General features: G+C 48.6%; 1 protein-coding gene and 1 long non-coding RNA gene across 6 annotated transcripts in view; one reads left to right on the forward strand and one right to left on the reverse strand.

The window, feature by feature from the left end:
• Rgs3 (regulator of G protein signaling 3) overlaps positions 1-27,718 on the forward strand; it is a 119,943-nt gene that overhangs the window by 15,036 nt on the left and 77,189 nt on the right. For 2 of the 5 annotated variants that reach the window (XM_028779852.1, XM_028779849.1), the window contains exons 2-9: positions 5,874-5,924; positions 8,365-8,423; positions 9,401-9,495; positions 10,460-10,528; positions 18,221-18,281; positions 19,422-19,512; positions 20,043-20,098; positions 26,453-26,534. In XM_028779852.1, coding sequence (XP_028635685.1) covers positions 5,874-5,924; positions 8,365-8,423; positions 9,401-9,495; positions 10,460-10,528; positions 18,221-18,281; positions 19,422-19,512; positions 20,043-20,098; positions 26,453-26,534 — 564 coding nt within the window. Of the gene's footprint in view, positions 1-5,873; positions 5,925-8,364; positions 8,424-9,400; positions 9,496-10,459; positions 10,529-18,220; positions 18,282-19,421; positions 19,513-20,042; positions 20,099-22,320; positions 22,524-26,452; positions 26,535-27,718 lie in introns of those variants that run through there. The other 3 variants (XM_028779850.1, XM_028779856.1, XM_028779851.1) reach the window with 2 other exon arrangements.
• LOC114631496 lies at positions 18,938-27,714 on the reverse strand. Its single transcript, XR_003712974.1, has 3 exons — positions 27,675-27,714; positions 26,566-26,624; positions 18,938-18,973 (listed from the first exon to the last, which is right to left on the reverse strand). It is a non-coding gene; the product is annotated as an uncharacterized LOC114631496 (long non-coding RNA).

Consider the following 27,718-nt stretch of genomic DNA (forward strand, 5'->3'; position numbering starts at 1 on the left):
TCTACCTGTGCCTGTGCACTTGTGAACTCGAGCACATGCCCATGTGGAGACCAGAAGTCCATATGAGGCACCTTCCTCCATTGCTTTCCACATTGTTGCTATTATTACAGTTGTTGTTATTTTGACTCAGGTCTTCCGCCAAACCTGAAGCTCAGTGATTTGTCTAGGCTGGCCAGCAAGCACTGTCTGCTTCCCCAGGACTACAGTGATAGCTACATGCAGCCACACCCACATGTTATGCACACTCTAAATCCTCTCCTTCTGACCCTAGAAGCTGAGGACTGAACCCAGGGCCTTTTACCTCTCAGGTAAAGACTCTATCACTGACTTAAATCCCCAGCCACCCTCTCCTTCCCCCTCTTCTTCCTCCCCCTCTTCTCCCTCCTCTCCTTCCTCCCCCTCTTCCCCTTCCCTCCTCCTCCTTCCCCTTTTCCCTCCGCTCCCCTCCCCTCCCCCCCTCTTCTTTTTTTAAATGTGAGTGCTGGGTATCTAAGCTCAGGTCCTCATGCCGTCTGAGAAGCACTTTACCCACTGACTCTCCTCTCCAGCTCTGCGTGACAGGCCTGAGGTGAGCAGCCGGTTTCAGGGGACTTTTTGAGGATGACCATCGTTTCATAGGAACCTCACATGTTCCTGACATACTGAGGAGGGCTCAGCATGGGCTCTCTTGAGGACATGTGTCTGCTGACTCTGGAGTCCTGCAATGGGGGTGCAGCCCACATCTTGCTATTTTCTGAGTCAGTCTCTCGGAACTATATCCTGAGAGAATTTGGCTTCCTGTGGTCCTCTGCTGAGTAATGCCTGCAGGACGGAATTCTTTGGCTGCTTTCTTTGTGCAGTGTACAGTAAGCCTGAACTCCTCAGTCCTAGGCTTAGCAGAATCAGGGTTTGTTGCCGTCTCCAAACTTTTAAACCATATGCCTTCAGCATCATCCCTGGCCTATAGGGTCCTGTCCTTGCTGTAGCTCTGGGCCCTGGGTCCCTGTACATCCTTACAGGCTCTTTGAGCACCCATTACCGGGATTCTTTGCAGGTAGAAAAGATGTTCACTTACAGTCCCACAGTTAACTGTGCTTTCCAGGTTCCCCCTCCCTATCCCTGAGGTGATGACATCAGACCCTTAGTTTCAACATTCCAAGGTGCTTGGCACTCTCTCCGGCTACACTCTTGAGTGTGAGGGAGAAGTAGGACTATTGTAAAGGACAAGGGTGAAGGTGGGGTGATAGCTTGCTTGTTTTCTCTCAGATCAGCTGGAGACTCGGCATTCATCCTATCTTCTCCTTCACCCAGGGTTCATTTCTTCAGACTAAATGCCTTTGGAAACCTGCCATCTCTCTGGGAGTCTCTTCACTTTCCTTCATTTTAAATCAATTTTATGTATTGTTGTTGTTTTGTATGATGGGTACATTGGTGCCATGGCATGGGTGTGGCTGTCAGAGGACAACTGGTGGGAGCTGGTTCTCTCCTACCATAGGCTTTGGGTATCAGACTGGAGTTGTCAGGCTTATGCAGCAAGTGCCGTTGTCTGCTGATCCACCTAGCCAGACTTCTCTTGTCTTTTTTGTTATTTTTTGTTTTTGAGACAGAGTTTCTTTGTGTAGCCCTGTCTGTCCTGGAACTCACTCTGTAGATCAGGATGGCCTTGAACTCAGAGAGATCCCCCTGCCTCTGCCTTCTGAGCGTTAGGATTAAAAGCATGCACTATGATGCTTGTTCTCCTTCTCTTGGCTTCTGCAGTAAAGCTGTGGCTCATCATCCTGTAATGGTGGATGGGCTGCCTGCTGGGGGACTGTGGGATCTAGCAGACTGTTACAGTGGAAGGTGTGCTGAGTTGGGCAGGGTTTTTGTCTCCAGTCCTGGCTTGGGGGGTACCCCAGATACTCTGGGTTCAAGTCACTGTCTATGCCAGGTACAACTAGCCATCAAAGAGAAGCTTGGGCAACATGGCTTCAGGGTCCCTGAGTGTTGGACATTTGATGGAGGAACTGATAGGGAAGATATTGGGGACTGGTATATCCCATTCTTATCTGATTCTCATCTATAAGCCTAGGAGACCTGACCAGGAACATGGAGCCTGGCTGCTTGGCTTCGCCTTGGCTACTACACAGGAAACAGCCCTCAGGCTCTCTTTGAGTAAACCTCCTTGGCAGATCTTATAGTTGTATCAGAACTCTGGGCCAGTCTTTGATATAGACAGTGGTTCTCAACCTGTGGGTCATGATCCCTTTGAAAAACCTCTATCTCCAAAAATATTTATGTTATGATTCCGTAGCAAAATTAGTTATGAAGTAGCAATGAAGGTTCTATGGGAGTTCTATGGTCAGGGGTCACCACACCATGAGGAACTGTAAAAAGGGTCATAGCATTAAGAAGGTTGAGACCCACTGACCTAGGACCTTCTCTATTTCAACTCCAGCTTTGGCCTGGCCCATACCCCTGTCCAATCTCCCAGGCTGGGAGCCTGCTACAGACAGAAAACTGTGTGTTCATATCTGCCCTGTCTTATGCGTGTTTGCCCGATGTATGTGGATATGTCTCCATTTCTAGGAAGGACTATTGTTAGTTGCTGTGCAGTATAGCAGTTCCAAGGGCTTTGCAAATTGGAACAAGTTTGGGCCAGACCTGATTTTGCACCAGCACTGGTTTCAGAAACCAATAAGTAACCTTTCATATTAAACCTAAATGTCACTAGGTTAGTGAGATCTGACCCATGACTGCTGGCCATGTCTGTTTCAAAGCTTTCTCTCCCAGCCCACCATGGAGCAGGCATGGGATCTGCATCAGACTTCTAGGCATGATGGAACCTGACAGTAGCAATTTCAGGGACCTTGAGATAATCATCTTGGGGGTTTCCCATGCAGCCTTTCTCCCCAGGACCTCATCACTGTCCAGTATCATCAGATCATAGCCTGGTGTGCTGTAACCCCATCATTAGCCCTGCCTCCCAGCCACAGACATTGTGGTCCTGGGAGAAAAGTGGGCAGTTGGGTCTGGAACTAGAATGAGCCTCCTGGATTCTGAGGCTTTCAACCTGGTCAGAACAGTAAAAATTCTGATGGGCAGGAGGCCAGAGTTTGACTAGCTTATAGATTCTACCAGTGAGAGGATCAAGGCATTCCAGACTACTGTGGTTGGAGGCCTCATGAAGAATTTGAAGATACAGGCCTCTCTTCTTTTTCTTCTCTGAAGGCTACCTTCTTGTCCTCTAGCTGGTACCAAAGCCCAAGCCTTAAGAACTGACCCAGTTTTAGAGGGCACACACACAGAGACAAATGGTTGAGACAGTGACAGGGTGTCAGTCTCACTGTGCCTGAGGAATAGTTGAAGAACTCTCTCTGAGCATCAGGTCTAGAGGAGATAGCCCACAGCTGTCAGGACCAAATCAGGTCAGTGAAAGTTACCAGCAGCCCATTTAGATGAAGCATCAAATGTTATTCAAAAGAGGAAGTACTCTCATTACGAGAGGGGAACTTCCCTCACTGGAGGTGACCGACCAGGAGTGGAGGATTATTGGGCAGGGATCAGATGTGGAGCAGGTATAGGTGGCTGGCCCTGCTCTTCTGGCCTCTCAGTTTATGTTCCTGAGTGGAGGGAGTCCTGTGGTTTCATTGCCGAACTCAAAAGAATTTTTGATATGACTGGGAGTGATGGGTGTGGCTGTCTGTAAGGATGACTCGAGGGATATTTTGTTTGTTTTGTTTTTAATCTCTGTCTCTCTGTCTCTTTCTGTCTCTCTCTGTGTCTCTGTGTCTCTGTGTCTCTGTGTCTGTCTGTCTGTCTGTCTGTCTCTCTCTCTCTCTGTATATGTGTGTGTGTGTTTGTATCACAAGTGTTTGAGCGAATGTGCCAATACACATGTACAGTGATTAGAAGACAACCTTGGCTTGAAGCATGGACACTTATTGTGCTGGCTAGTTTTATGTCAACTTGACACAAGCTGTAGTCATCTGAGAGGAGAAAACTTTAACTAAGAAAATGCTTCCATAAGACTAGACTTCAGGCAAACTTGTAAGGCATTTTCCTAATTGGTAATTGATGGGGAAAGGACCAGCTCATTGTAGGTGGGTCCACCCATGGGCTGGTGGTCCTGGGTTTTATAAGAAAGCAGACGGGGCAAGCCATGAGGAACAAGCAAGCAAGCCAGTAAGCAGCATCCTTCTGTATGACTAAGGATTCTAGATTCCTGCCCTGACTTCCATCAATGACGGGCTACAGTGTGGAAGTGTAATTCAAATAAACCCTGTCCTCCTCAAATAGCTTTTGGTCATGATGTTTCACCACAGCAGTGGTAACCCTAACTAAGACACTTGTCTTCCAATGTGTACACCAAGTTAGTTTGCCCTCAGGCTTCTGGGGATTCTGTCTTCACCTCCTAGCTCCCACAGGAGCACGGGAATTACTAATACACTACTGTGTCCAGCTTTATGTGGATTCTCAGGGTCTGAACTCAAGTTCTCACACTTATACATAAGTGTTCTACCCAGTGAGCCATTTTTCCATCTTAACCTGAAGCCTCATTTTATTTTTCTTTTATTTAAATTGAAAGGAAAGAAAAGAACTCAGAAACAAAGAATCACTCCACTCATGTCCTCATTCTTCACCTACTCCCCAGCCCAGGTCAATCATAGTCTTTCCCTTACCTTCTTTGGTTTCCTCCTTCCTTCCATTCCTTTTCTCTCTCCTATCTATCTGTCTATCTGTCTATCTATCAGTCTATCTATCTATCTATCTATCTATCTATCTATCTATCTATCTTTGTGATGCTGGGAGTTGAACCGAGGACCTTGTATATATGCTAGGCAAGCACTGAAGCACTGAGCTACCTCCTGGCTCTTTTCTTGTTGACAGGATCTTGCTATGTAGCCAAGGCTAGTCTTGAACTGTGGAGATCCTTCTGCCTCTACCTCCTGAGTGTTGTATTTTCAGTTGTGAAAGTGTTGTTGCTCATGGATGCATTTATATTGTTAAAACAACAAGAGTTAGAAAACAATATAAATTAGAATTCTTAACTATTTCCATCCACTTACCATTTTCTTCCCTCTGGGCAATTCTGGTTTTAATTTGGTGTGAGTGTGTGTATATGTGTTTAGCATGTATGCACATACACTAAGTATCCTTTTAAAAACGTATTGGGACTGGAAACATGATGATTTGGTGGTTAAGAGCACTTGCTGTTCTTTCAGAGGACCTGGCTTCAGTTCCAAGCACCCACATGGTATCTCACAACTATCCATAATCCCATTCCTGGGGGATCAGATGCCCTTTCCTGACCTTCAGTGCCAACAGGCATGAACAAGAAGCACAGACATATTCAGACAAAACAGGTACACACATAAAATAATTTAAAAACCAAACAAACAACTTGTCAATAATATCCCCACACCAGGCCATATAGAACCAGCACATACTATCCTCCATTACAGCTGTAGTTGGTTTTATAGGCAGTGTCTCAGGCATCTCCACATTTCCTGTTTCTCAGCAGCTCCCGTGCGTATGTGATTAGTTTGTCTCTGATAGGAATCTGGTTGAAGGCTACTCACATATAAACTCCAGTGGATATTACCAGGAATAGTGATTAGCCTTCCTTATGGTACAGTATGACATTGTCTTCTATCCTACTCCTTTGCCAATATGGACACTGTCCACTGTTTGTCTGGGCTGCCCCATGCAGGGGTGAACTCCCCATCACCAGAATGGCATCAGTCGGGCTGGAGCCACTGCAGATGGCACTCCTTATGGGGAGAAGAGGAAGAACCAGGTAGCTTTGGAGGTCCCTTCCAATCAGAAATTATGCCCGTCTTTGGATGGCATCATGTGAACAGATCCCTGTCACCGACTGTTGTTCAAAGGGTTTTCTTTCATTGTTCCCATAGGTCAGCTGAAGCTGTCCATTGATGCCCAGGATCGAGTTCTGCTGCTGCACAGTGAGTATGGCTATGTGCCGGCTCACCAAGGGAGGAGAGGACGATCCCCTGTGGGCCTGGAGCTGGACAGGCATGGTGTCACTATGGCATCTTGTCTTTTCCTATAGCGTTCTGCCATTTGTCCACTAACAGAGTGGGCACTTACTTGGGCCACTTTCTGTAGACCCAGTCTCTGTCGACCTCACTCTGAAACGTCTGGAGTTTTGTCTACCAGACCTGTATTCTCTCAGCAGGCTGAAGCTGCTTCTAGACATCTCAAAGTTATACTTGAGCCAGGCACAGCAGGCGCTGAGGAAAAGCCTTCCTGGTTTCCCTGCTGGGTTTTTCCCCCTACCTCATTATTTTGTTTATTCACACAGTGATGGGCAGTGCAGTGTTAGCAGTGTTATGGTTAAGGTCATAGCTTTTGGAGCCAGGCCACTAGAATCCGAGTTCTGGTTCTGACATTTTGCTTACTAAGTAAACTTGAGCAAGCTTAGTTCTCCCCTCACATGGTGCTGATAATAGCAACCGTCGCATGGGTTGTTTCAAGGAGTAACCAAGCTGTATTGGTAAGGTGCCCAGCTCATGGTGGAGGTGTCTATTAAGACAAAACGGGACGCTGTAAACTGCAAAGTTTGTGGTTGAGCATTGCTGCTGTGCTAGGGGCTATGGACACCAAGGAGTACTTCCCGTGCCTAAATGGGGTGGTCAGGGAAGACTTGACTTCCCACTTAATCCCTTTGTCCTTCCTCACACCCAGTATTGCCAAGCTTTTGTTGTGGCCCTCCATGTCTGGACTCTTCAGCTTGGCTTGGAAGGCCCCACCTGTCCCTCTAGGCTCCCTGGCTCTTGCTATGTAAGATAATGTTTATCCCCATTCTGTCCACAACATGCCATATTTCTCAGGAATGTGACTAACTAGGACATCACTGAGCCTCAGGAAGGAAGGCTGGTTTTGTTCTCTGTCTCCTCCACTCCACCCTAGAAGTCATTTCTTGTCCTTAACCTTCTTCCTTCAAGGGCTGTCCCTATTTTGGGTCCTCATCACTGCCTGACCATACTGTGTCACCCTGAGGTTTGGTCTCTCCACCATGATAGGAGAGGTGTGAGGGTGTAGTCAGGGCTACCTTACTGCCATTGATAATCAGGAAGACCCAGGAGGTCACCAGGCCAGGCTCCTGCCCAGGAAAGCCACACCCTAGAGGGAAGGGATACATTCTCAGAACAGTAGCTAGGATACAGGACAGAGAACAACAGGCGCCTGGGTCCTTTGCTCCTGGCCTTAAGGGGCCCAATGTGAAGTTCCCAAGGACCAAAAGAGGGGTGTTCCGTTCCTGCCAGGGTCTCTCTCCAGCTGTGCAAACAGTTTTTGCAAAACGCATCTTGGCCCCTGCCACACCATTTGTCCTGTGTGGTTTGCTTTGGCTTTCCCCCAGCCTCAGCTCTTCATCCCTTCCAGCCTGGCTTCCCAGGCCTCATTCCTCAGACTGCTGGGGCTTTATGTGAGCCAAGCCCCAGGGTCCAACCAAACAAAACACGAAAGAAAACAAGAGATTGTAAGACCTAACTGCTGTGCACCTCAGGCAAGAGAGCCATTCCTACCCTGATATCAAGCACTCACCCCTTTGCTGTCTGTCTGTTGATCTTTATTGTTGATGTTGTTATTTTCTGTTTTGGTGGTAGAGCTGGGTATCAAATCAAGGGCCTCATGTGTGCTATCAAACACTCTACTGACTAAGCCACACCACAGCCCATGTTCATTCTTTTTATTATAGCCTACATTTTGCAGAACATTTACTTATCGGCCGGGAAGTCTACTGGGCACTTTAGAGATTTTGTTTTTTTGTTATTATTTTAAAAGTACAGGTGTCATGTGAGTATCTTCACGAGTTCTTGGGGAAATGGACCACTCAGTCTGAGCAAACCAGTTTCTTGCTCTAGCATACATGATTAGTGGATAGTGCAGCCAGCTTCACATATGGTCTGCCTGCCTCTGGACTCTGAGCTCATGACCATTCGGTGATACTAACCACTTCATAGCACAGTGCCCCATGCAGCTTGGGCTCCCATCCCTGGAGGCTGTCTTGGAAGGTAAAGAGATCACTAGACTGGGAGTCAAGAGACACGGGTTCTAATCTAACTGACGTTTCCCTTGCTCTGTGATTCTACACACATTTCTTATATTTTTTAGTCCTCTGGGCAGCCATATTTGCTTCAGTTAATAATGTTTAGACTGAATACATAGCAAGTTCTATACCATGGTACAGGTGCTGCCAGAACATGGTGGTGGAGGAGAGTAGCAATACAGTAGGCAGAGAGGGGTGACAACCATTAGCATGTCAACACAAAGACTGGGGTAAGGATCAGAATCCTACTGCCCTACTGCGAGTGCATGCCTGTGTTGAAGTGTGTGTATATACTCCCATTCACCCACCCTAACCTTTCCATTCTTTTTTAGTTATAGAAGGTAAAGGCCTGATGAGCAAGGAGACTGGCACCTGTGATCCCTATGTGAAGGTATCTGATAGAATTAATTAAAGGCAGGTGTGGGGTACTGGGGTGGACTCTCAAGGTCCATGGACATCTGTGGGGTAGGGGCTTTTGGTAGTGACCACCACTTCATTCACTGGGTCTCTGGGCATTTATGAGGCTCCATGCTGGCCTAGACTTTTTTTTTTTTTTATTATTGACTTGTTCCCTAAGGCTTTGGTCAAGAGCTGGAGTCTTAAGGGTGATCCACATAGTGACCATGCTGGTGACTGGAACACAAACTTTCTAGTGGACACAGCATCGTCATCCCCTTCCCTACTAAACTAGAGCCGAACAGTCTGGCTGGGGCAGGAGAGTGGGAGGGGTTTCCCTGAGGACTGGGAGGTCTTTCTGGGTTAGACCCTGGTAGTGAATCCAGAGGACCACAGGGGTAAAGATACAGGAAGCCATGGGTCAGGGACATCCCAGAATGTGACAGCCAAGATGCCAGGTGCAGGCCTGACTCCCTCTTCCCTTTACGTCCAGAAGCCCTTCCTGCCAAGAGCTGGAGAACTGCTTTATAGGAACAGGCTGGATGCCTGAGGCCTGGGAGGAAGAGTACTGTAGAGAAAACATGGCCTTGGGGGCTCTTGGGGTGGGGGCAGGGCAGAATGCCCAAGAGCTCCTGGGGACTTAGAAGGGAGGAGGCTTTGGATTTGGGGAAACCTCCCTGGTCTAGGGAAGAGTAGAGAGGATAAGGTACCTCCTCTCTGGCAGACCTATCAATTGCTGCCATCTTGTTACCGCCACCATGACTCCCTGTCCTGGTGTCCATTCCACTGGCCACAGAAGGCTCCTTGTTTGTGATGGAGATTCTACTCTGTGGTCTTCCCAGACTGGTTTGAAGAGCCCGGGAAAGCTTTTAGTTTGGAGCCTCACAGAGCTAGCTGTTCAGAGCTAGCTGCGGGACTTGGGTGGTTATGTGTCTCTGGAATCACTGAATACTTTTACTTTCTATACTCAAGATTTCTTTGATCCCGGAAGACAGCCAGCTATGCTGCCAGACGACGCAGATCATTCCAGACTGCAGAGACCCAGCTTTCCACGAGCACTTCTTCTTGTAAGAGTCAGGAATGGCTGGGCCCTTGAGAGGAGAGGCAGGGAGGGTTTGTCTGGAAAGATCTCTCTTTGCCAGATCTAGACACAGATCTAAGCAGAAAAACATCGACTTCTGAAGGATGCCTTTGTTTTCTCCTCCCCGGTGTCCTTGCATCCCTGGCCAGGGGCCCAGCAGTGGGGCCTGCAGTAATAATATGTCACTTGGCTGTCTTTCCTAACTACAGTAACTAGCTTAGAGCTGGAAGTGTCCCCCCCACCCCCAGTTTCCCACTGCCTCCGGACAAGTTCTCACCTTCAATAGAAGGAATTTTCCAAGCTGAAGGGCGGTATTACCTGTTCATCTCCCTTTTTATTTAAACTCATTAACCTCCCTGAGCCCCAGCTTCCTCATCCGTAGAATGGAGTTAATAATAGTTCCTTCCTGGGGAGCTAGGGACTCTTAAGTGGGACGTGGGGCAGCACCCATCAGAGGGGGAGCTGCTGCTGTTATTTATACAATTTCTGTCCCTCATCTTTGGATACTCTGGGGCCAATGGGAAGGGCATGGACATTTATTCTTTTCCTGTTAGTGAGAATGAATCATAATATTTTGGTTTTTCTCCTCACTTCACGAGGTAGTTTTGGACAATACGGGTGAAGAGAAAGAAGAGAATAGAGTATCCTCTGCGCTGTCCTACTCACATAGATAGGAGTTGCTGCATTTCTTGTCAGATCTCTCTTTCTGTGGGCATGTACCTCTGTGTGTGTTTACAACACAGGACTGTTTTATAACGGTGTGTCCTGGCTTCCTTTTTGTCCCCAATAATGTAGTATAAACGCTATTATGCGCGTGAGGACTCATCTCCCACACGGTGGCACTATATTTAACAAGATTCTGGCTCAGCTGCTGTAGTCATGGCCAGCTCTGTGAACCTGGCCTAGAGCTGGGTCCTCCTAATGCTCTGGTGGTCTCCTTTGCTTCCTAGTCCTGTCCCAGAGGAGGGTGATCAGAAGCGTCTTCTGGTGACAGTGTGGAACCGGGCCAGTGAGACCAGGTGAGGAGACCTGTGGTGCTAGGCAGAAAATCTCTGGGTTAGGGGTGCCAGCATACATGAGGCACTCACTTCATGTCTTCAGGGTAAGTGAGTTGCAGAGGCTGCTACCCTGAGTCCCTATCATATGGAGATAGTGACGAAAGGGAGGCTAAGACATGGTCAGTGAACATTTGCGAGCTCTTGGCATCAACAAGGCAGGGCTTAAACCCAGGGATGGCAACTAGCATACACCAAGACTCTGCTCTTAAGGCACCCACTGTCCAGGAAGGTATACTAGGCACTATCTGGAGATAAAGTACAGTAACAGCATGCGCATAACCCTGTTCCACAGGATACTGTGCACTGTTACTACTGGGCCTACTTTGCTTTGAGTCACTACTGTCCTTAGTACCCAGCATATGCATGGCTAATGAACACTAACCTCTCAAATAGAACTGGATGACTGGAAAAGAGTAAGTGTGGGAAGGGAGAGCCTCGTGAGAAATACTGACTTCTAAATCTGGGCAGAGAGTAGAGTAAGATAAAGAGAGGCAGAAGGAGCATTCTGGGCCAGGTGTGGCATAAGTAAGCAGGAAGTAATGAGTAAGTCAGGGTGGCCTCCGGCTGCCATGAGGCGGCCTGGTTTAGGTGTGCACTGGTCTGTGTGTGTGTATGTGTGTGTGTGTGTGTGTGTGTAACGCTGATCTTGCAGGCAGTGGGGGACAAAGGAGCCAGTTGTGATTGTAAAGAATGAGAGGCAGATGTAACAGCGTGGAAGGGAGGTGTAGTGGGCAAGCAGCAGGAATGACTGGCTGCTAGGAGAGCAGGTGAGAGCATCTGCCAGCCAAGCCCAGTGGGGCAGGAGCAGCATGGGGCTCATTTCACAGAGGTAATACAAGAATCTAGGAGACCTTGTGGCCAGGAGCACTTGTCCAGTATCTAGGATAGGACTGAATATATTTAAAAGGGTTCCATGTGGACGAACAACAGCTCCGCTCTCCAGCCTAGGCTTGGAAATGTTTTAGGGATTGAATGATTTTTGTATGCACCATGTTGGAGATTGAACCCAGAGCCTTGTACATATCAGGCAAATAAATGTTCTACCATTGAACTACATCCCAACTCCTGAGTTCTTTCTGGAAACATAAGTCCCATTAGTTTTTTTAAGTTTTTTAAGTTTTAAGTTTTTAAGTTTTTTTAGTTTTTTTATTCTCATTTAACCTTGAGAATAAAGAGTTTTTGTTTTGATGGAATCTTCTTTTCATCAGGGAAAAATGCTCATGGTACTACTCATCCATCCATTTGTCTATCCATCCATCCATCCATTCATCATCCATCCGTCCATCCATCTGTCCATCCATCCATCTGTCCATCCATCTGTCCGTCCATCCGTCCGTCCGTCCGTCCGTCCATCCGTCCATCTAGCTGCTACTGCCTGGCAACCAACATTCTAGTACTGAGCACTCACGCAGCTCTCTAGAATGGCAGTGAAAGAGACTTGAGCCATGGATGGAGACGGGGGCATCACATTGATACCAGGCGCTTCACTTGCTGGGTGCTGAGCTGAGTCCAGCCAAGAATGCATTACCTCGTTTGAGTAGTTTACACTAAGTTTCCAGAAGAGGTGACCAAGGCTCAGGAAGATGGGACCTTGCTCAGGGTCACCCAAAAAGTGAACAGTAAAGCTAGGAAGAAAAGCCAGGCAGTTGGATCTAAGTTCTGTCCTTATCATTGTGTTGCCTCCTGGCCCAAAAGGACAGAGCAGAGAGGGTAGGTTTGTGAAATGAGGCAGTGTCTGAGGACTCACTGGTGTTTTGAGAAGGTCAGGTGCAATATAGGCCTTTAACAGCGCTAAAATGGAGTTGGCGTAGGCCCAACCAGGTAGATCCAGAAGTCTTTTAGAGAAAGGTTTTCCTCCGGTGCCAGTGGTCCTGAGTTCTGGCTAGACATCAGAATCTCCCAGGGCACCTGTATGGATCACAGGTCCCCAGACAACCCAGGCATCAGATGGCTAAACCCACATCTGCACGAGCAGGTCCTGGAGGTCTACATTTAAACAAGGCCCCGTGGTGATGAGCTGATGAAGCCAGTTTGTTTTTTGGGATGCTGTTTGGCCACTGGGACATACCTGAAGGATACTGACAAGACAGTGACTGACACCTGCTGTAGGTCTAAGATTCAAGAAAGTCTTTGGTGTAGGACAAGGTGAAAGAGAATTGAGAGGAATGGCATTTGAAAGTAGTACTTAGCTGTGAGAATAGGGGTAGGGGTCAAATATACCAGCAGTCTGCAAAGGGAAGGTAAGATGCTGGTATCCAGAGCATCTAGGTGAGAGTGGTATGGGCTGGTGATGCCCAGATTGAATGGATGAGATAGACTACCCAGGGTGCACTGAGTGGCAGGCTCTGTATTTGAAGGGTCGGTAAACTGCTTCATAAGCCTTAAAGGAGGTCCAGAGGATTGTCAGAGAAGCAGAGGGGCATCTGGCAAGCTCTCGGTGGACGTGAGGGCTGGAGGTGAACCTTCCATGAGAAGCAGGTAGGTAGAGCTGCTGCTGGAGGAGCCAGTGATACAGGTCACATTTTTGCAAAAGAAAGGGAAGCTGGGGAAAGTGAGTCAGCCTCCAGCGAGGCCGCCTGGTCAGGGCGCTGTCTCCACAAGTTGCCTATTTTGGGAAAGTGAGATTCTTGATTAAATAAAACACAGCCAGACTCATGGTCAGAGTCCCAGCTCTAAGCTCAAGAGGGCCAGGGCAGGCTCAGGCAGGCCTGCCTGTGGAGCAGATGGCTCCACCAGGGCTGTCAGCACCACGCTGGCTGTTTTCAGCCTCCTGGTATTCTCAGCAGACTCTTTTTTATCAATGTTCTGAAAGAGAAGGCCTCTGGCCCCAGGGCAGACAGACAGACTGCAACCTCAGGAAAACTAGGGCTCTGCTGAGCACTCCCAAACCAAATTGTGAAAGACAGACATTCTCAATGGGAAAAGCCATTACAGAAGGTGGGAGACAAACATTTACTGAACTGTTTTCCGAGTCAAGCATTTTCTATACATTATCTCATTTAATGCGGGTCTTGAGGGATGAGAATTATGATTTCTTCCCCTCAAACGACATAATGCCTTGAGGTTATATAACAGCTGGTACTTAACAAGCATTTATTCTATGTGAACATTAAGCCCATGGCATGCCTTATCTAATTTAATCCCCACTCAGCTCTTTTATGGCCAAGGAAACAGGCACAGAAATGTTATGTAACTTGTCCAAAGTAGCACAGCTGGGATGTAGGAAGAAAAAAATCATCTGCAAATCCATGCAGTCAGATGTGTGTGTAGTCACATCCCAGTGCTCTGACCTACGTCTTGTCTATGACAAATGACTCCAAAACCATTCTCCTCCCCTGTCAGTGGCTTGCTCCTCCAACCTTGAGATATTTCTTCAATACATGTATTATAGCTTTATATACCACCTAGTCAAATGTGCAGTAGGCTCGTTCTGAGACCTGTAGGCAGCAAGAGGGAGAAGAGCGGTCCTCCCAGTGGTGGCTGCAGATCTGAATTTCAATCCCCAGCACCCATGGAAAAAGCCAAGCATGGCAGCACATAAGCCTATAACCCCTAGTACTGTGGGGGTTATAGACTGATGATCGGGGTACCTGCCCAACTGTAGCTTCGGCGAGAGACCTTGTCCTGAGGGAATACGATGGAGAGTGGGGTCCCTGAAGTTATATACCTGTGCACCACACCACCCATCACAGACACATAGAATCCTGGAAGGGGAGCTGTGGATTTCAGCTTATGTCAGCATCTTGGCAGGAGCTGAGGAGAGCCAGTTAGCCTCTGAAGGAGAACCATGCTTGCTGGCTATGAGACTGTGGACCAACCCTTTCCCCGCTCTGAGCCTCAGTACCCTTATCTGTAAAATTCAGCCATCTCTGGGGCTTTTTATCTCAATTTCAAACTTCTGTGAATATTAAACAATTAGAGATGCTTTTATAAAATGGCTCGATAAACAAAAAACAGAAAACAAAACTATAGACCTTTTCAAAGATAAGCAAAGATAGAAGGCAGGTGTGAACCCCAGAGACGCATAGCCCAAGTTCATCTTTTATCAGTATGTAGGCTTCTTTCTCTCAGCCTCACCTTCCTGTGACATCAGTATTATATACATGACAGCTTCTAAAGACACAGAACCATGAAGACATAACCACACTCAGAACGATAGTAATCTGTCTAGTTCCTCAGTGCCTTGAACAGGGAGCTAAGCTGTTTGGAAGCCCTGTTGGATGGCAAGCAGAAGCTGAACTAAAGCTTCTAATATCGTTTATAGCACTTTCTGAACTTGTAGCCAGAGAACAACTTTGGACAGAGATGTAACTGTTCCTCTGAAAGACAGACATTTGAGTCATCAATGTGAAAGGCCATTATAGAAGGAAATGAATAGATTTAAGAAAAGCACGTATATGTATATATATATATATATATATATATATATATATATATATATGTATATTATGTATATGCTTTATATATAACTATATATGAAGCATACATATATATGAAACATGCATATATATGAAGCATGCATACACACACACACATATATATACATATATATGTATATGTATATATATGTATATTTAACAAATACAATCTTATAACAGTAGCTGCATGTATGGAAGGTCTGTTTTGTCCCGTGTCAGGCAGCACCCTCAGTACTCTGAGGCAGCCTCTCCTTTAACTCTTCTATGAACAGAATCTTTGTCAAGGATAGTGTGGCCTAATATCAGAAAGCTCATGACCAGTGATGGGTCACACACAAAGGACAAAGAGAAAAGTGACTAGAAAAACCTGTACGCAGTTTAAGGCATCAAACTAGAAATAAAGCTTCAATCATAAAACCCTGTGAAACAAAATAGTTTAAGGCTCTTGAATGACCGAATTAATGTGCTTTCTCCCAAAATGTAATAAGTCTTGTCTTGCAGTAAGCTGAGCAATTCTGGCATGCACTCCATAAAGTTATCTCTGAGCCTTGTATTGGCTGTTCCCTCTCTCTGAGATGCGCTTCCTCTTCTTTCTGGCTCTGCTCATGAGGCGTCCTGTAAGCTCCCATGCCCCTACTACCCCTTGTGCCTCCACAGTTTGTTGCCCTCTCTGTTCATCTGTCAATCTCACCCCATCTTGTGCCAGGCCCTGTATTGCTGTCTTGAACTGCTATTTAAATTCCTGCCTATTTGTCATGTTTCCTTAACACTGGGGCTCCATGCCCAGCGCCTGCCAACCATGGGCATGATGGATTCCCCCATTTGTCAAGCCTTTGCTGAGTGCAGAAGCCTGGAGCTAAAGCCTTGGCAATGAGCAGGGACCAAGGCATGGTTCCAGAGCCTCTTCACAGAGGAAAATTGCCATCCTCTCCTGAGCGGGCCCAAGTTGGTAAGCTGGCTGGTTGGTACCTTACCGTATGCTCAGGCTGCTTATATAAGCAGTTCTTCCTCCAAAGGGTTTTCAAAGCAGCCTTTAGAAGTAGCTAATTGAAGAACACTCAGAGAGAGGTCCCTGCTTGTGGACGTTAATTGTGACAGTTTACTCTGCCTGAACGATCATGAAATCACTGGAGGCCCCTTAGCAGGATGCAAAGCTCAAGGGAGGCTATTAACCATTTAGCATTCTCTAAGCACCAGGGAATAAAAATTCCACTTAGAGCAGAGCAGGGAGAGGCAATGTTTATTACGACGAAAGCCCAAGCCTGGAGAAAGGGAAATCTACAGCGGCAGCCAGCATGAGTGCAGAGTGTACTTCACCTCACTACCAGCCAAGGCTCTCCCAAATGTGCTGACGAGAAAAACAAACTTGCTAGGAGCACATTGGTAGAGTCTCTAAAGGCTGTCCTCGAGTGGCAGCTATCTGGATGTCTGCTGCTGTGGTTGTCTAGCCGGCTAGTACCACTCTGGCCCCTTTCCAAGAGGGAAGAGTGTCACGGCAGGGTAAGAAGGTGAAGGGGTATTTAATTAGGGTGACTGCATTACCCTCCTTGAGCGAGTCATTAATGAGGCCTTGTATGACGGGAACAGGGAGGAGAAGGTAGCCATGAACGACTGTTAGAGAAGCAGCTAATGATGTCATAGAGAGAGATAGCCACAGCTGTGGTTCAGAACATAGACTGGCAGTCAGGTGGCCAGTGCTGGGGACCAGTCCGAAGTGTTCTGTGTGTCCCCCTTGCCCCGCCCTGTCCTGCCCCTCACTTGGCTTGAGTGCCTGGGAAAAGCTAGTTTTGTTGTGCTTACAACTATCAGGTGGCAAGCTGCCACCCTTTCCGGAGAATCCAAACAATATGTATTTATAGAGGCTTCTCGACCTCGACTTGACCATGGGTGGGTACGTGTAGAATCCCTGGAGAGCATTCTCTGGGCTCCCGTGCCCAGATGCTACCTTGAACTAACTGGGTTTGGATCTAGGCATGACCTCTACAGCTCAAAATCTCAAGGCAGGCTTTGCAGGCAGCCCTTTGATGCTGCAGAGGTTGCCTCCTGGGCCTGACCTCTGAAGACAGCTTCCTGGGAGGTGCATCTGCAGGGAGTTTTACTAACTCCCTCTGACAACTGGGAGCAGGCCAGATCCTTTCCCTGGGTCCTTCAGATAGTGAGAGTTAGACTGTCAGCGTTATGCTCCAGTCTAAATACGTATGGTGTTTCTAGATAGTAATTAAACCAGTCTACAAAGGAATCTGAGTTGGGAGCTGTAGACAGAAAGGAAGGGAAGAAAACCAAAGCAGACTCAAAACTCACAAAAGGCTCAAACACCAAGGTCAAGTAGAATGTGGAACAACAGAGGTCCTTAAAAATATGTTTATGTAGCACCCACCCCCATTGCAAAAGCAGTGACTGTTCCCCTATGAAGATTTGGAAACAAAAATTGCTATTGCTAACAATCCCACCTACCAGACACAGCTGTCGTTTGTCTTTTGGGGCTCTGTTTCCCATGAAATTGCAGTTTTGCACACACCCTTTTCTCTGACAAGAGCAAGTTTTGGCATTTCATTAGCATTAATCAATGCCATCACTGTTAAAAAGCTGTCAATCAGTTTGTGATGGCTGGACATTCTCTAGACACTTTGAATTCCTGCTACCCAAGAGGTCCAGCTCGAACTTTACCCCTCACCCAAGTTTGGCAATGCATGAGGCCTGACCTTGGTTCATGCCTGCCTGCCCTGTCAACAGCCGGGTCATTGTGACTTTTGTATGTTGGGTATGTTTGGAACTCTGTCTCCAGCCATCTGAGAACTGCTAAGGTCCTGCTTGGCTATGAGGCAAGGCTATGAGAGTGGAGGTCCCATAACGTCCCTCTTACTGCATGTCCCCAGCTGAGGTGGTGGCTCAGACTCTCCAATGGGGACAACCCTCTCAACCAGCCAGCACTAGAATGGCTAACACCTTCAAGGTAGCCTGAGCTCTTGTGGCATCAGAGAGAGCAGCATCTGCCCAGACCTAGGATGCTCAGGTTTCCTCAGACCTGACTAACAAATACTATTCTGTGACCTTGGGAAGGGGACCTACCAAGCTTGGCGCTTTTCTCTAGAGACTGGGTAGAACACTTCTCAAAGTGGGAAGAACGAAGGAACAGGAGCAGGCAGAAGTGCTCTTGGGAAGCCACATGTAGACTATGGAACATTTGACTTCCTTGAACAGACAGCGGGAGACTCACTCTCTGCTCTCCTCCTAGGCAGCATGTGCTCATTGGCTGTATGAGCTTCGGGGTGAGGTCTCTCTTGACTCCGGACAAGGTGAGTTGGCAGGAAGCTTCTGGAGCAAAAGCTCACCTAGGCCCTGGCTGGGACAGTCATGTTGACCCTAGAAATGCCTGCGTCGAGCTGCTCTCTATGACGTTGTGTCCCACTGAGGCAGATGTTGGTAGTCTAAATTATAGGCTGCTGTTGTCTCAGGCCTGGCTGAGGTTTTGGGTTCCCTTCTAGAGGGGAGTTTGGCATCCCCGAGGCTCCCTAGGAAGTGCTGAGTCTGATGGATGCCAGGGTGCCATGATGCCATGAAGAGTCCTCTTGATCTGTCTTCTGGGCTCAGGAAGTGCTTGGATGGGGGTAGAAAGCATTGAGACTGATGACAGTCCTCTCAGGCTGGCCGAGGACACGGGCTCAGGAAGTCCCCTCCTTTGGATCACTGTCACTTAGCTGGCCTTACTTGGCCCTGCAGCCCCAAACTAGAAGCTCTGAGTAGGGAGGGGTACATTGCTTTTGCACATCTTGAAAATGTCTTTGTGGCCCATTTTGAGATCCTGCCACTCAGCTTTGTGTCCTGGAATGAAGTCAGGAGATGGGCTGTTGTGGAGGTTCTCTTGATCTCCTGGCCATGGCTGTGGCTTCAGTCTCCTCAGAAAGGTGCTGCCCATGGAGACTGCACAGGAGTCTTGAGTATCTGCTCTTGTGGCCTCTTTGCTGTTCTTCACTCTTTCCTCTTTGTTCTGTAAACAAATATTTAATGAGTACCTACTATTTACCAGGCTCAATACTAGGTAGGTCAAAGAGTCTGGCTGGAGACAGGTGGCAGGAGGCAGGAGGAGGCAGGAGGAGGCAGGAGGAGGCAGGAGGAGGCAGGAGGAGGCAGGAGGAGGCAGGAGGAGACAAGTGGCAGGAGGAGGTAGGAGGCAGTGTCGAGACAGGCAAGTCTATCATTGTCCAGGGCTGAGAGGCTAAGGGAGGATCACTTCTGTCCAGAGAATCAGGGAAGGCTTTCTGAAGGTGCAAGTGGCAACCTTGGGGCAGGGAAGCTGAATCATCTGCTTAGGAGGAATGATGGCCAGCTGCAGGTTTTTTGTTTGTTTGTTTGTTTATTTGTTTTTGAAGGGTTAGTGGTAGCTTGACCTGTGCTCCCTGCCTCTTTGAACTGATCATATCCTTCTCTTACAACAGGAGATCAGTGGCTGGTACTATCTGCTAGGGGAGGACTTGGGGAGGACCAAGCACCTCAAGGTGGCTAGGCGGCGGCTGCAGCCCCTGAGAGGTGTGTACAAGCCCCTTGAAGCCCCCTGACCCTGACTGAGTGAGGCATTAGCCTCCGCCTCCCTGGCATTTCTTGCCAGTGCCTATAAGTTCACAGGCTACTCCTGACCAGGATATCACTACCGTATGATAGACTTTGAGAGTTTGTGCCATCTGGCTTCACACAGATCAGTCCCCTGCCCTACTCACAGAAGCTTCAGGACTTCCCAAGAGTCTCTTTCCCAGGTTCTATGTCTCAGAAGCCATGCTCTCTTCATCCCCTGTGACACCTTGCTGACCCTGGAAACTCCACCACTATAGGCATGCTTCTAGGGCCTGCTGTGAGCCTGAGACTCATGGCTTGGATTTCATTTCCCCACGGTCCTGTTCTTTCCCTCACAGCCCTGGCTCCTGAGCCTCTGCTTGCTCTGAGCCTTGGCATCCCTGTATCCTGGAAGCCAGGAACTGTCCTGACAGTCTCACCCATGGCCAGTTTGTGCATGGGCCCTCATGCCAGCAAGAGCTTGCTAACTCAGCTCTATCTCCTTCCAGATGTGCTGTTGAGAATGCCGGGAGAGGGGGACCCTGAGAATGGGGAGACACTCCAGGTAGGTGGGGACACTCCTGGCTGGGGCTGGTGGAGCCTGAGCATGACTCTAGGGTCTCTGGTCCATTCCTTCTTTGTCAGCCTCTTGGGTCAGGAAGTATCTGTGAAAGAGGGCAGCTTGGGATTTGGAACACAGCAAGCCAAGCCTTGTGAAGGAGGGTTCTTAACTTTCCTGAGGTGTGTCTTGGTCATTCATGATCTTTGCAGGGCTGAGAGAGAGAGAGAGCCAGGAAATGTAGGTGTCTGGATCTTTCTGATAGAAATAGAATCCTCCCTTCCCTCAGGTCCCCAGAACCTCTGTGCCTCTTAGCATCATGGCCAAGTCATCTTCGCAGGTTAAGCCTGCAGGGGCTGGGAAGCAGCCATAATTCTGAACCTAAAAGTGATGGATTTCTGGCTTCCTCCCAGCTGTGAATCTAGAGAGGAGCATCATATAGGAATTTGGGTGAATTGTCCAGAGTTCATTTGATCTCTTTGGAGAGCCTGTTACAGTGACTTTAATAGGAGAAGGAAAATCAAACTCTTGACGATCAATCAGCCCCTGGAGTGATATTGTGATTTAACTCTCACCACCTCCTGTGAGGTGGCTGTCACCATCCCACCTTACAGATAAGGGGACATGTAGATCCCAGGGTGTTATGTTGTTGTGGCCACTCAGCCAGCAAGAGATTGACAGAGCCTCTTTATCTCTTCTGTGTACTGTGCCACACTGTCTCTAGAATGTGTCCTCACTGAAAAGATGTTGGGATGTTGGTGTTGACATGGTCCTTGACCTCTTGTATTGAAATTAGTCCCTTAGGTGCCATTTGTGCACCCAGTCATCCAATCCCCTGTACACTATGTGGTGGTTACACCTGTGCAGACCTCAACCTGGTGCTGGGTTCTGGGACAGAGCCTTGGCCCACTCTCTTGTGGAACTTAGTGTTCAGAATATTACTACCCATCACAGTAGCTGCTTGCTGCCTGTAACTTCTGAGTTCCTGGCTGGAGCAAGCAGGACTGAGGAACATAGCCATAGCTTCTGTTTCATATTAGGTAATGCCAGTGTGTCCTGTACAAACATCCAGCCCCCATTATAGTGCTAACGTAATCTGCCAGATGCGTTTTCTATGGTTTCACTAGGAGTTTAGAAGCTTCCTCTAGCTTCAGGGATAGCTCCAAAGATCTCCCCACTTTCTGGGGAGGGAGTGACCATGGAGCCACCCTAGGCATATGTGAGAATGACTTGGATATCTGCATTGCAGGTCTCCAGGTGGCCCATGAAAGACCTGCTTTAAGCTAGATTCAGTCTTCTGTCCCATGTCCCTAAGGACACTGTTCTGAGTTGAATTGGAAGGGGGGAGGGTTGTGCACCTGAGCATGTCTACAATGCTCAGCAGAGGCAGTGACTAGTAGAGGTGTGGGGAAATAAGATGTCACTTATTCAAATCCTCCATTTGAAAGACCTAGAGGTCACCTGCCCATGGTCACTCAGCAATCAAACCAAGGGACAGCCTCTGTTCTAACTACATGAGTGAGCAGGTGAGCTTTTCCAGGGGGATCCTAGGAGGGCAGAGGGGGCCAGGTTCATGCTGTGCTACTCATAAGATCTGCTCCAAGGACTGTGCGGTACGGACGGCAGGGCCTGGGTTCTAACCTGGCATTTGACTGTAATATCTCTAGGCCTCCACTTCTTTGTTGTTACAGTGTGGAGGCAGGTGGCCCCGTGGCTAGGAACCCATTTGCACATTTGACCATATGGTCTGGGCACCATCAGTTCCTTCACATAGCCCATTTTTGTGAATTCAGAAGCTGACTATTAAGTAACTCCTGAGTGCCCACCAGCCTCCAGATGTTTTGTATTCCCTGATTTAAGATGGGTTGTTTATGGGTATAGTGTTTACAGCAGCCCAGATTATCCTCATTGGGTTAGTCCACTGGATTTGCTCCTGGGGACCGCGGGACTTGTAAGGAGGCGTGCTCTTACAGAACAGGGTGTGTTTTCTGCTTGAGTTTCCCTTCAGCAGTCAGTAAGGGCTGTTTGTGAGAACACTGCTCTCACAGAGAGTCTGTCCCAAGGCAGAGAATGCAGCCAGAACAAAGGCGCCCTCTCCCCGCCAGGCCCGAGGAATACTAACTAGTTGACAGGAATTTTAATATAAAACTCTCCCTCTTCCTTGTCATTCTGAGGTTTCAGGAAGCCTTCGGGCTTATCTGCAGAGGCACACAGCACAGACAGGGCCTGGGAGGTGAGAGGTGATTTCCTGCCATTCTTCTGAGGGGCGGGCTTCCCAGGGCGGTCATGCCAGGCTGACGGGGCGCAGTGTGGGCTCCCGCTACTGGGGGGAGAGCTGGGTTTTCATGGGGAGGCAGCCGAGGCAGGATCCGCAGCCATGAACCGCTTCAATGGGCTCTGCAAAGTGTGTTCAGAACGCCGCTACCGCCAGGTGGGTGCTTGATCCCCTGGGTTACTGTGTGATAGTGGAAGTCAGGGATGGGGCTCATCCATGTAGAATCTCTCTCCACCAGGCCTTCTACGCCTCCCCCCGTTCCCTGCAGGCACATTTTGATGTGAGGGAAAGTTGGAGACAGGGTTGGACCCATGACCCAGCCTGCTACCTACTGCCCCAGGTTACAGGCAGCTGAGGCCAGTTCTGAATGCTGTCCTACCCACTGACTGGCATCCTTGACAAGATGATTTAGCTGTTGTTGTTTGTTTGTTTTTGGTTTTGCTTTTATCATTTAGGAGGAGGTAATTGTGAAAAAAAAAAAAGCCATGTGAGCTCTGAGATGGCTGGTGGTGGGTTTGGGCTGGGGAGCTAAGTGACTCCTGAAAACTGAGGTACTGCTGACTTTGCTGTCCCTGGTGGGCAGCTGTACCCATCATGTCCCTTGTGTGTAGTGGTGTGTGCTTCTGTGTGAGATGTGATGGATGTGTATCTTTTCCTCCCGGCTGCCACAGTGCCTTGAAGTGACTCCGATTTGCCAAAGCTTTGGAGGGCCTACTTCACTGCGTTGTCTCTTAGCTCCTGGGCTGGGAGACGGGGGGCGTAAGGAATGGCGCTCATGTTCACCCCAAAGACTCTTCTAGAATTAGGCTTTTCTTCTTATAAAATAGGAATGGGGCCCAGGGGTTGGGATAAAGGTAAAATATATCCAGATTTGTGTAGTGTCCAAGCTGGAGGGACCACACAAATTACCCTGACTGTGAAAATACAGAGAAGGCCCTCATTAGAATCTGGGGCCTAACCCATTAGTACGTAGGTCACAGGGAGAGGCCCCCGGGGCCCCTGGCACCTGCCTCTATCACTCGGGATCCAGATGTTCCTTCTAACATTTTCCTGCAGTGCAGGCCTTAACCTATGTTCCCTACTTTCCTGAAGTTAGATAGAGCAGTCCCTGTGGCAAGAACATTTAGGTGTTCGTAAACATAAGGCAAGGTGAGCACTGGGTAGAAGGTAATGGAATCCCAGGTGTCCTTGGGCCACAGGGCCAGAGCATGGGGATGTGCTGGTAGCCAGAGTGGGACCTGGAGCACACATGGACTGGCCTCAGGGTAAGATAGTTCCTGCATTGAGGCTGGGGCAGAATCGAGCACACTAAACTTTCTGTGGGATCAGAGCTCTAGTCCACTGTGGTCCCCTTTGACTGACTCTCTTGAGCAATTTACAGTCCCGTGTCCCTAAAACAGGAGTACTGAAGTAGAGACAAGCCTGTGGCAGTAAAAGGTGATCCTATAAAGTACTTGGCTTGTGTCTGCTGCTCACCCCCAGGGAGTAGACAATATATACTGGCAGTTAGGGACAGGAGCCCGTGTGTGACAGAACATCAGATACTCTGCAGGTGCTGGCATGGCTGAGACACAGGAGTGGTGGAAGTGCTTGCCCTTGACAGGCAAGAGAAAGAAACACCCTGGGAAGGATACCTGTCAGGAAATGCCAAGGTCCCAGAGTCAGGAGAAGGACTGTCACCCTTCTTGAGCCCAAGGTCAGAGAGCAGTGCTGGGGAAACATGCCATCACTTTGGGCCTTGATTACCTTCTCTGTAAAATGGGCTTACTGAAGCTGTATTCTTTGGGGTCTAGGACAGACTCTTGTCTTGGTGGACAAACTCTTTGGACACTACTCTGTGTGCTCAGAGGCCTCCATTGCAGCCTGCTCCTCCCGCAGAGCTGGGCAATGCTCTTGTTCCTTCCTAACTTGTTTCCCACCACTCCTTTGCTAGCCAATGGGGTGGGATTGTTCTCCCAGGTGGCACTAAGGGAAGAGGCTCCTGGCCCTGCCTGAACCAGAGCACCAGAGTGTGGAAACACATTTATCTTCAGACCAGAGAGCTGGGGGCTTACCCTCCAGACAGGAGGCTCGTCTTCAGCACCCTGTGTCGTAGGATTGGGGCAGGGCTAGGAGGGTTTCTGTGTGGTGTGGAGGGTGGTTCCAAGTCCCCTGTTAGTCCCACAGACTGGCTCCTGGTGTCTCCTCTGGACCTCTGCTGGCCTGGCAATGAGAGGTCCCTCCAGTTTTCCACGTTCACTCCCGGCTTTGTTTTGCTTTCTTTCCACTTTTTTTTTCCTTCTCTTCCTGTCTTAGCTATGTGTTTTCCCAGAATTCTTATGGGAATAGGGTATTTTCCTGCCTCCCTCCCCCTTCCCTCTGTCTGTCAGATTTCCTGTTTTACAAACTTGCTTTGAATCCAGGCCCAGGACTGGTGGGGAGCTAAGCTTTGGGGACCTTTGGTCACCCTGGACGCCTGCCTGCTCTCCTTCCTTGTGCCTGGCCTTGGGTTACCAGCAACCAGCAGGTGAATGAAGGTGGCCAGCCCTGAGAGACAGCCAGCTCTGTACATGGCTGTGCCCTGCCTGACCTGTTCTAGGCTTGCTGAGATGTTTTCCTCCTCTCCCTGTCCCTGTCCACGACACCTTTTCTTTGTGCCTCGTTGGGACCCGCCCTGATCTTTTCCTCCCCCAGGGGTATCTCGGGACTCCCTCTTGAAGCCATTTTTCTGACCTAAGTAATCTGAGTGAGCCAGTGGGCCATGCTGCACACAGAATCACTCTTTTTGGTTTTGGAAGATTTTATCTTAAAAGTTGGTGTTTTTTTTTTTAAACTATGCTTATATGTGTGACATGTGCAAGGGTACATGAAGGTCAGAGGTCAGAGGTGTTGCCCCTGGAGCTGGAGTTACAGGGGACTGTGAGCTGACTCGGAGGGTGGGACTAGACCTCAAGAGCTAGTATTAGCAAGAGTAGTGGCTGTGCGCCTAACTGCTGAGCCAGTGGTTCTTGACCTGTGGGTTTTGACCTCTAACCCTTTCTCAAAGGTCAGATCTCAGATACCCTGCATATCAGATATTTACATTACAATTCCTGACAGTAAAAAATTATAGTTATGAAGTAGCAACGAAAATAATTTTATGGTTCGGGTCACAACCTGGGGAACCGTATGACAGGGTAATAGCATTAGGCAGGTTGAGAACTACTGCACTAAATTGTTTTCAAAGACAGGCGTGCTGTCTGGGGTACTCAGGTCTAATTTCTGTACAGTCCTATTTTCCTTTGTTGTTTGGAGAACTGTGTGTGGAGGCTTGTCCTAGCTAGGAGCCAGAGACCAAGTGCCACCCTTTAGGGGCCCCATCCCATGTACCTCAGCAAGGCATGACACACAGAAAGAATTGGGCTGTAGAATGTTTGATCTGCAAAGAGCATCTAGATGGCGTGGTCCTTTGACTGAACCTCTGAAAACTGGGCCTGTGGCTCCGTACGCATACCCCTTTGCAGGCAGAATGAAGCCCATGGCTAGTACAGGTTTATCCAGGAGGCCTCGACTCTGCCTGTGCCTACCTCTTCTCTTGGAAACTCTTTCTGGCTGCTCAGAGGTTCTGATCCAGCCCGCCAGTGCCCTGTGAGCCCCATCGCTCTTCATCTGACACTTGGCCATAAGGCTAAGACAGTACGTGCTAGATCTTCCTGCCTGGTCCTTGGGGAGGGTGGCCACCCACTTGGCTTTATTTCTAAATAAAATAAAGTGTGTGTCCTTAGCCCAAGGCAAACCATGGGCTAAGATTCCAAGATCTCCATGGGAAAGGAAGCTGGCCTGCAGTAGGGAGAGGAAGTAGAACTCCAGACGGCTCTTGGGTAAAGGACCGAGGCTGTTAGGATCAAGAGGAGAAAGGTTTTCCCTTTTCCTGGATCCCATCCATTCTGCCCTCAGCTTGGCTTTGCATAAGTCAGGGTTAAGATGGTGGCTCACAGGTAGGTAGAGGAGGCTGGCTGACTCCTTCTCAGTTCTGGCTCCCTGTGGAGAGGAAGGTGGCTCTGGGTGGAGCTTAGAGGCTTCCCAGCTTCGAAACTCTGGAGTAACTGGACAGGGCTGTGTCCTAGATCACCATCCGGAGGGGCAAAGAAGGCTTTGGCTTCACGATCTGCTGTGACTCCCCGGTCCGAGTCCAGGCTGTGGATTCTGGTAAGTGAATGGCACAGGATAACAACCCTACCTTCCCACCAGGCAGCTGGACAGTTTGGAGCTGGACAGGGCCTCACACTGGATCAGAGTCTGGGTTTTCAAAGGAAAAAGAATAATATTTTTAAAATGACCTACAGATGAATCTGAGGTTTATGAAAACAGAGGGGGGGTGTTGTTTTATAAAAATGAAAATAGACTGTATTTTGATTCTGATCATTTCTGAAGAGGAGCTCAATTTGAATTCTGATGACTGTAGGGGAGACTTATGAGCTTGCATCTGTACACAATTCCAGTTAACACTTAGAAGTGGACATTATGAGCTGACAGTGTGGCTCGTACCTGTAACCCTTGAACTTAGGAGGTAGAGGCATGAGGATTGCTGGATATTCAAAGCTAGCCTGGCCTCCACTGTGAGACTCTGTCACACACACACACACACACACACACCTTCAAGCGAAACAAACGAAAAGTAAGAACATAATAAGCAGAGGCTGGGAAGGACTCAGCAAAGCACTCACACTGTAAGATAAGCAGAGGCTGGGAAGGACTCAGCAAAGCACTCACACTGTAAGATAAGCAGAGGCTGGGAAGGACTCAGCAAAGCACTCACTCTGTAAGATAAGCAGAGGCTGGGAAGGACTCAGCAAAGCACTCACACTGTAAGATAAGCAGAGGCTGGGAAGGACTCAGTAAAGCACTCACACTGTAAGAGGGGAATTCAGTCTCCAGAAACCGTGCAAAAAAGAAAAAAAGAAAGCCAGGCATTGTGGCTTATGCTTTAACTATATACTCCTAGGGGGTGGGGGGCGGAGAAAGGAGAGTAGCTGAGACTTATTCATTAGCCAGAGTAGCCTACTTAATGAGAGTCCCAGGCCAGTGAGAGAGACAGAGAGAGAGAGAGAGAGAGAGAGAGAGAGAGAGAGAACCTGAGGAAACACTGTTGTATATATGGCTTCTATATGCTTGTGCACATGTATATGCATCTCCACCTCCCTCTTCCCAACCCTCACCCACAGCACACACGCACACCCAGACACACACACACACACACACCCCTCCACTGCCAACAAAGAGGGACACTAGTGCGGGTAGGGTACGAACAGGGTGAGAAGCTAAGACGAAGGCCACCCAGTTCAGCACCTCTGTATGGAACAATAGAAGGGAAAAGGACGACTCTTCAGTGT

The sequence above is a fragment of the Grammomys surdaster genome, unplaced genomic scaffold (genome assembly GCF_004785775.1).
Source record: "Grammomys surdaster isolate TR1022 unplaced genomic scaffold, NIH_TR_1.0 363, whole genome shotgun sequence".
Classification (NCBI taxonomy): domain Eukaryota; kingdom Metazoa; phylum Chordata; class Mammalia; order Rodentia; family Muridae; genus Grammomys; species Grammomys surdaster.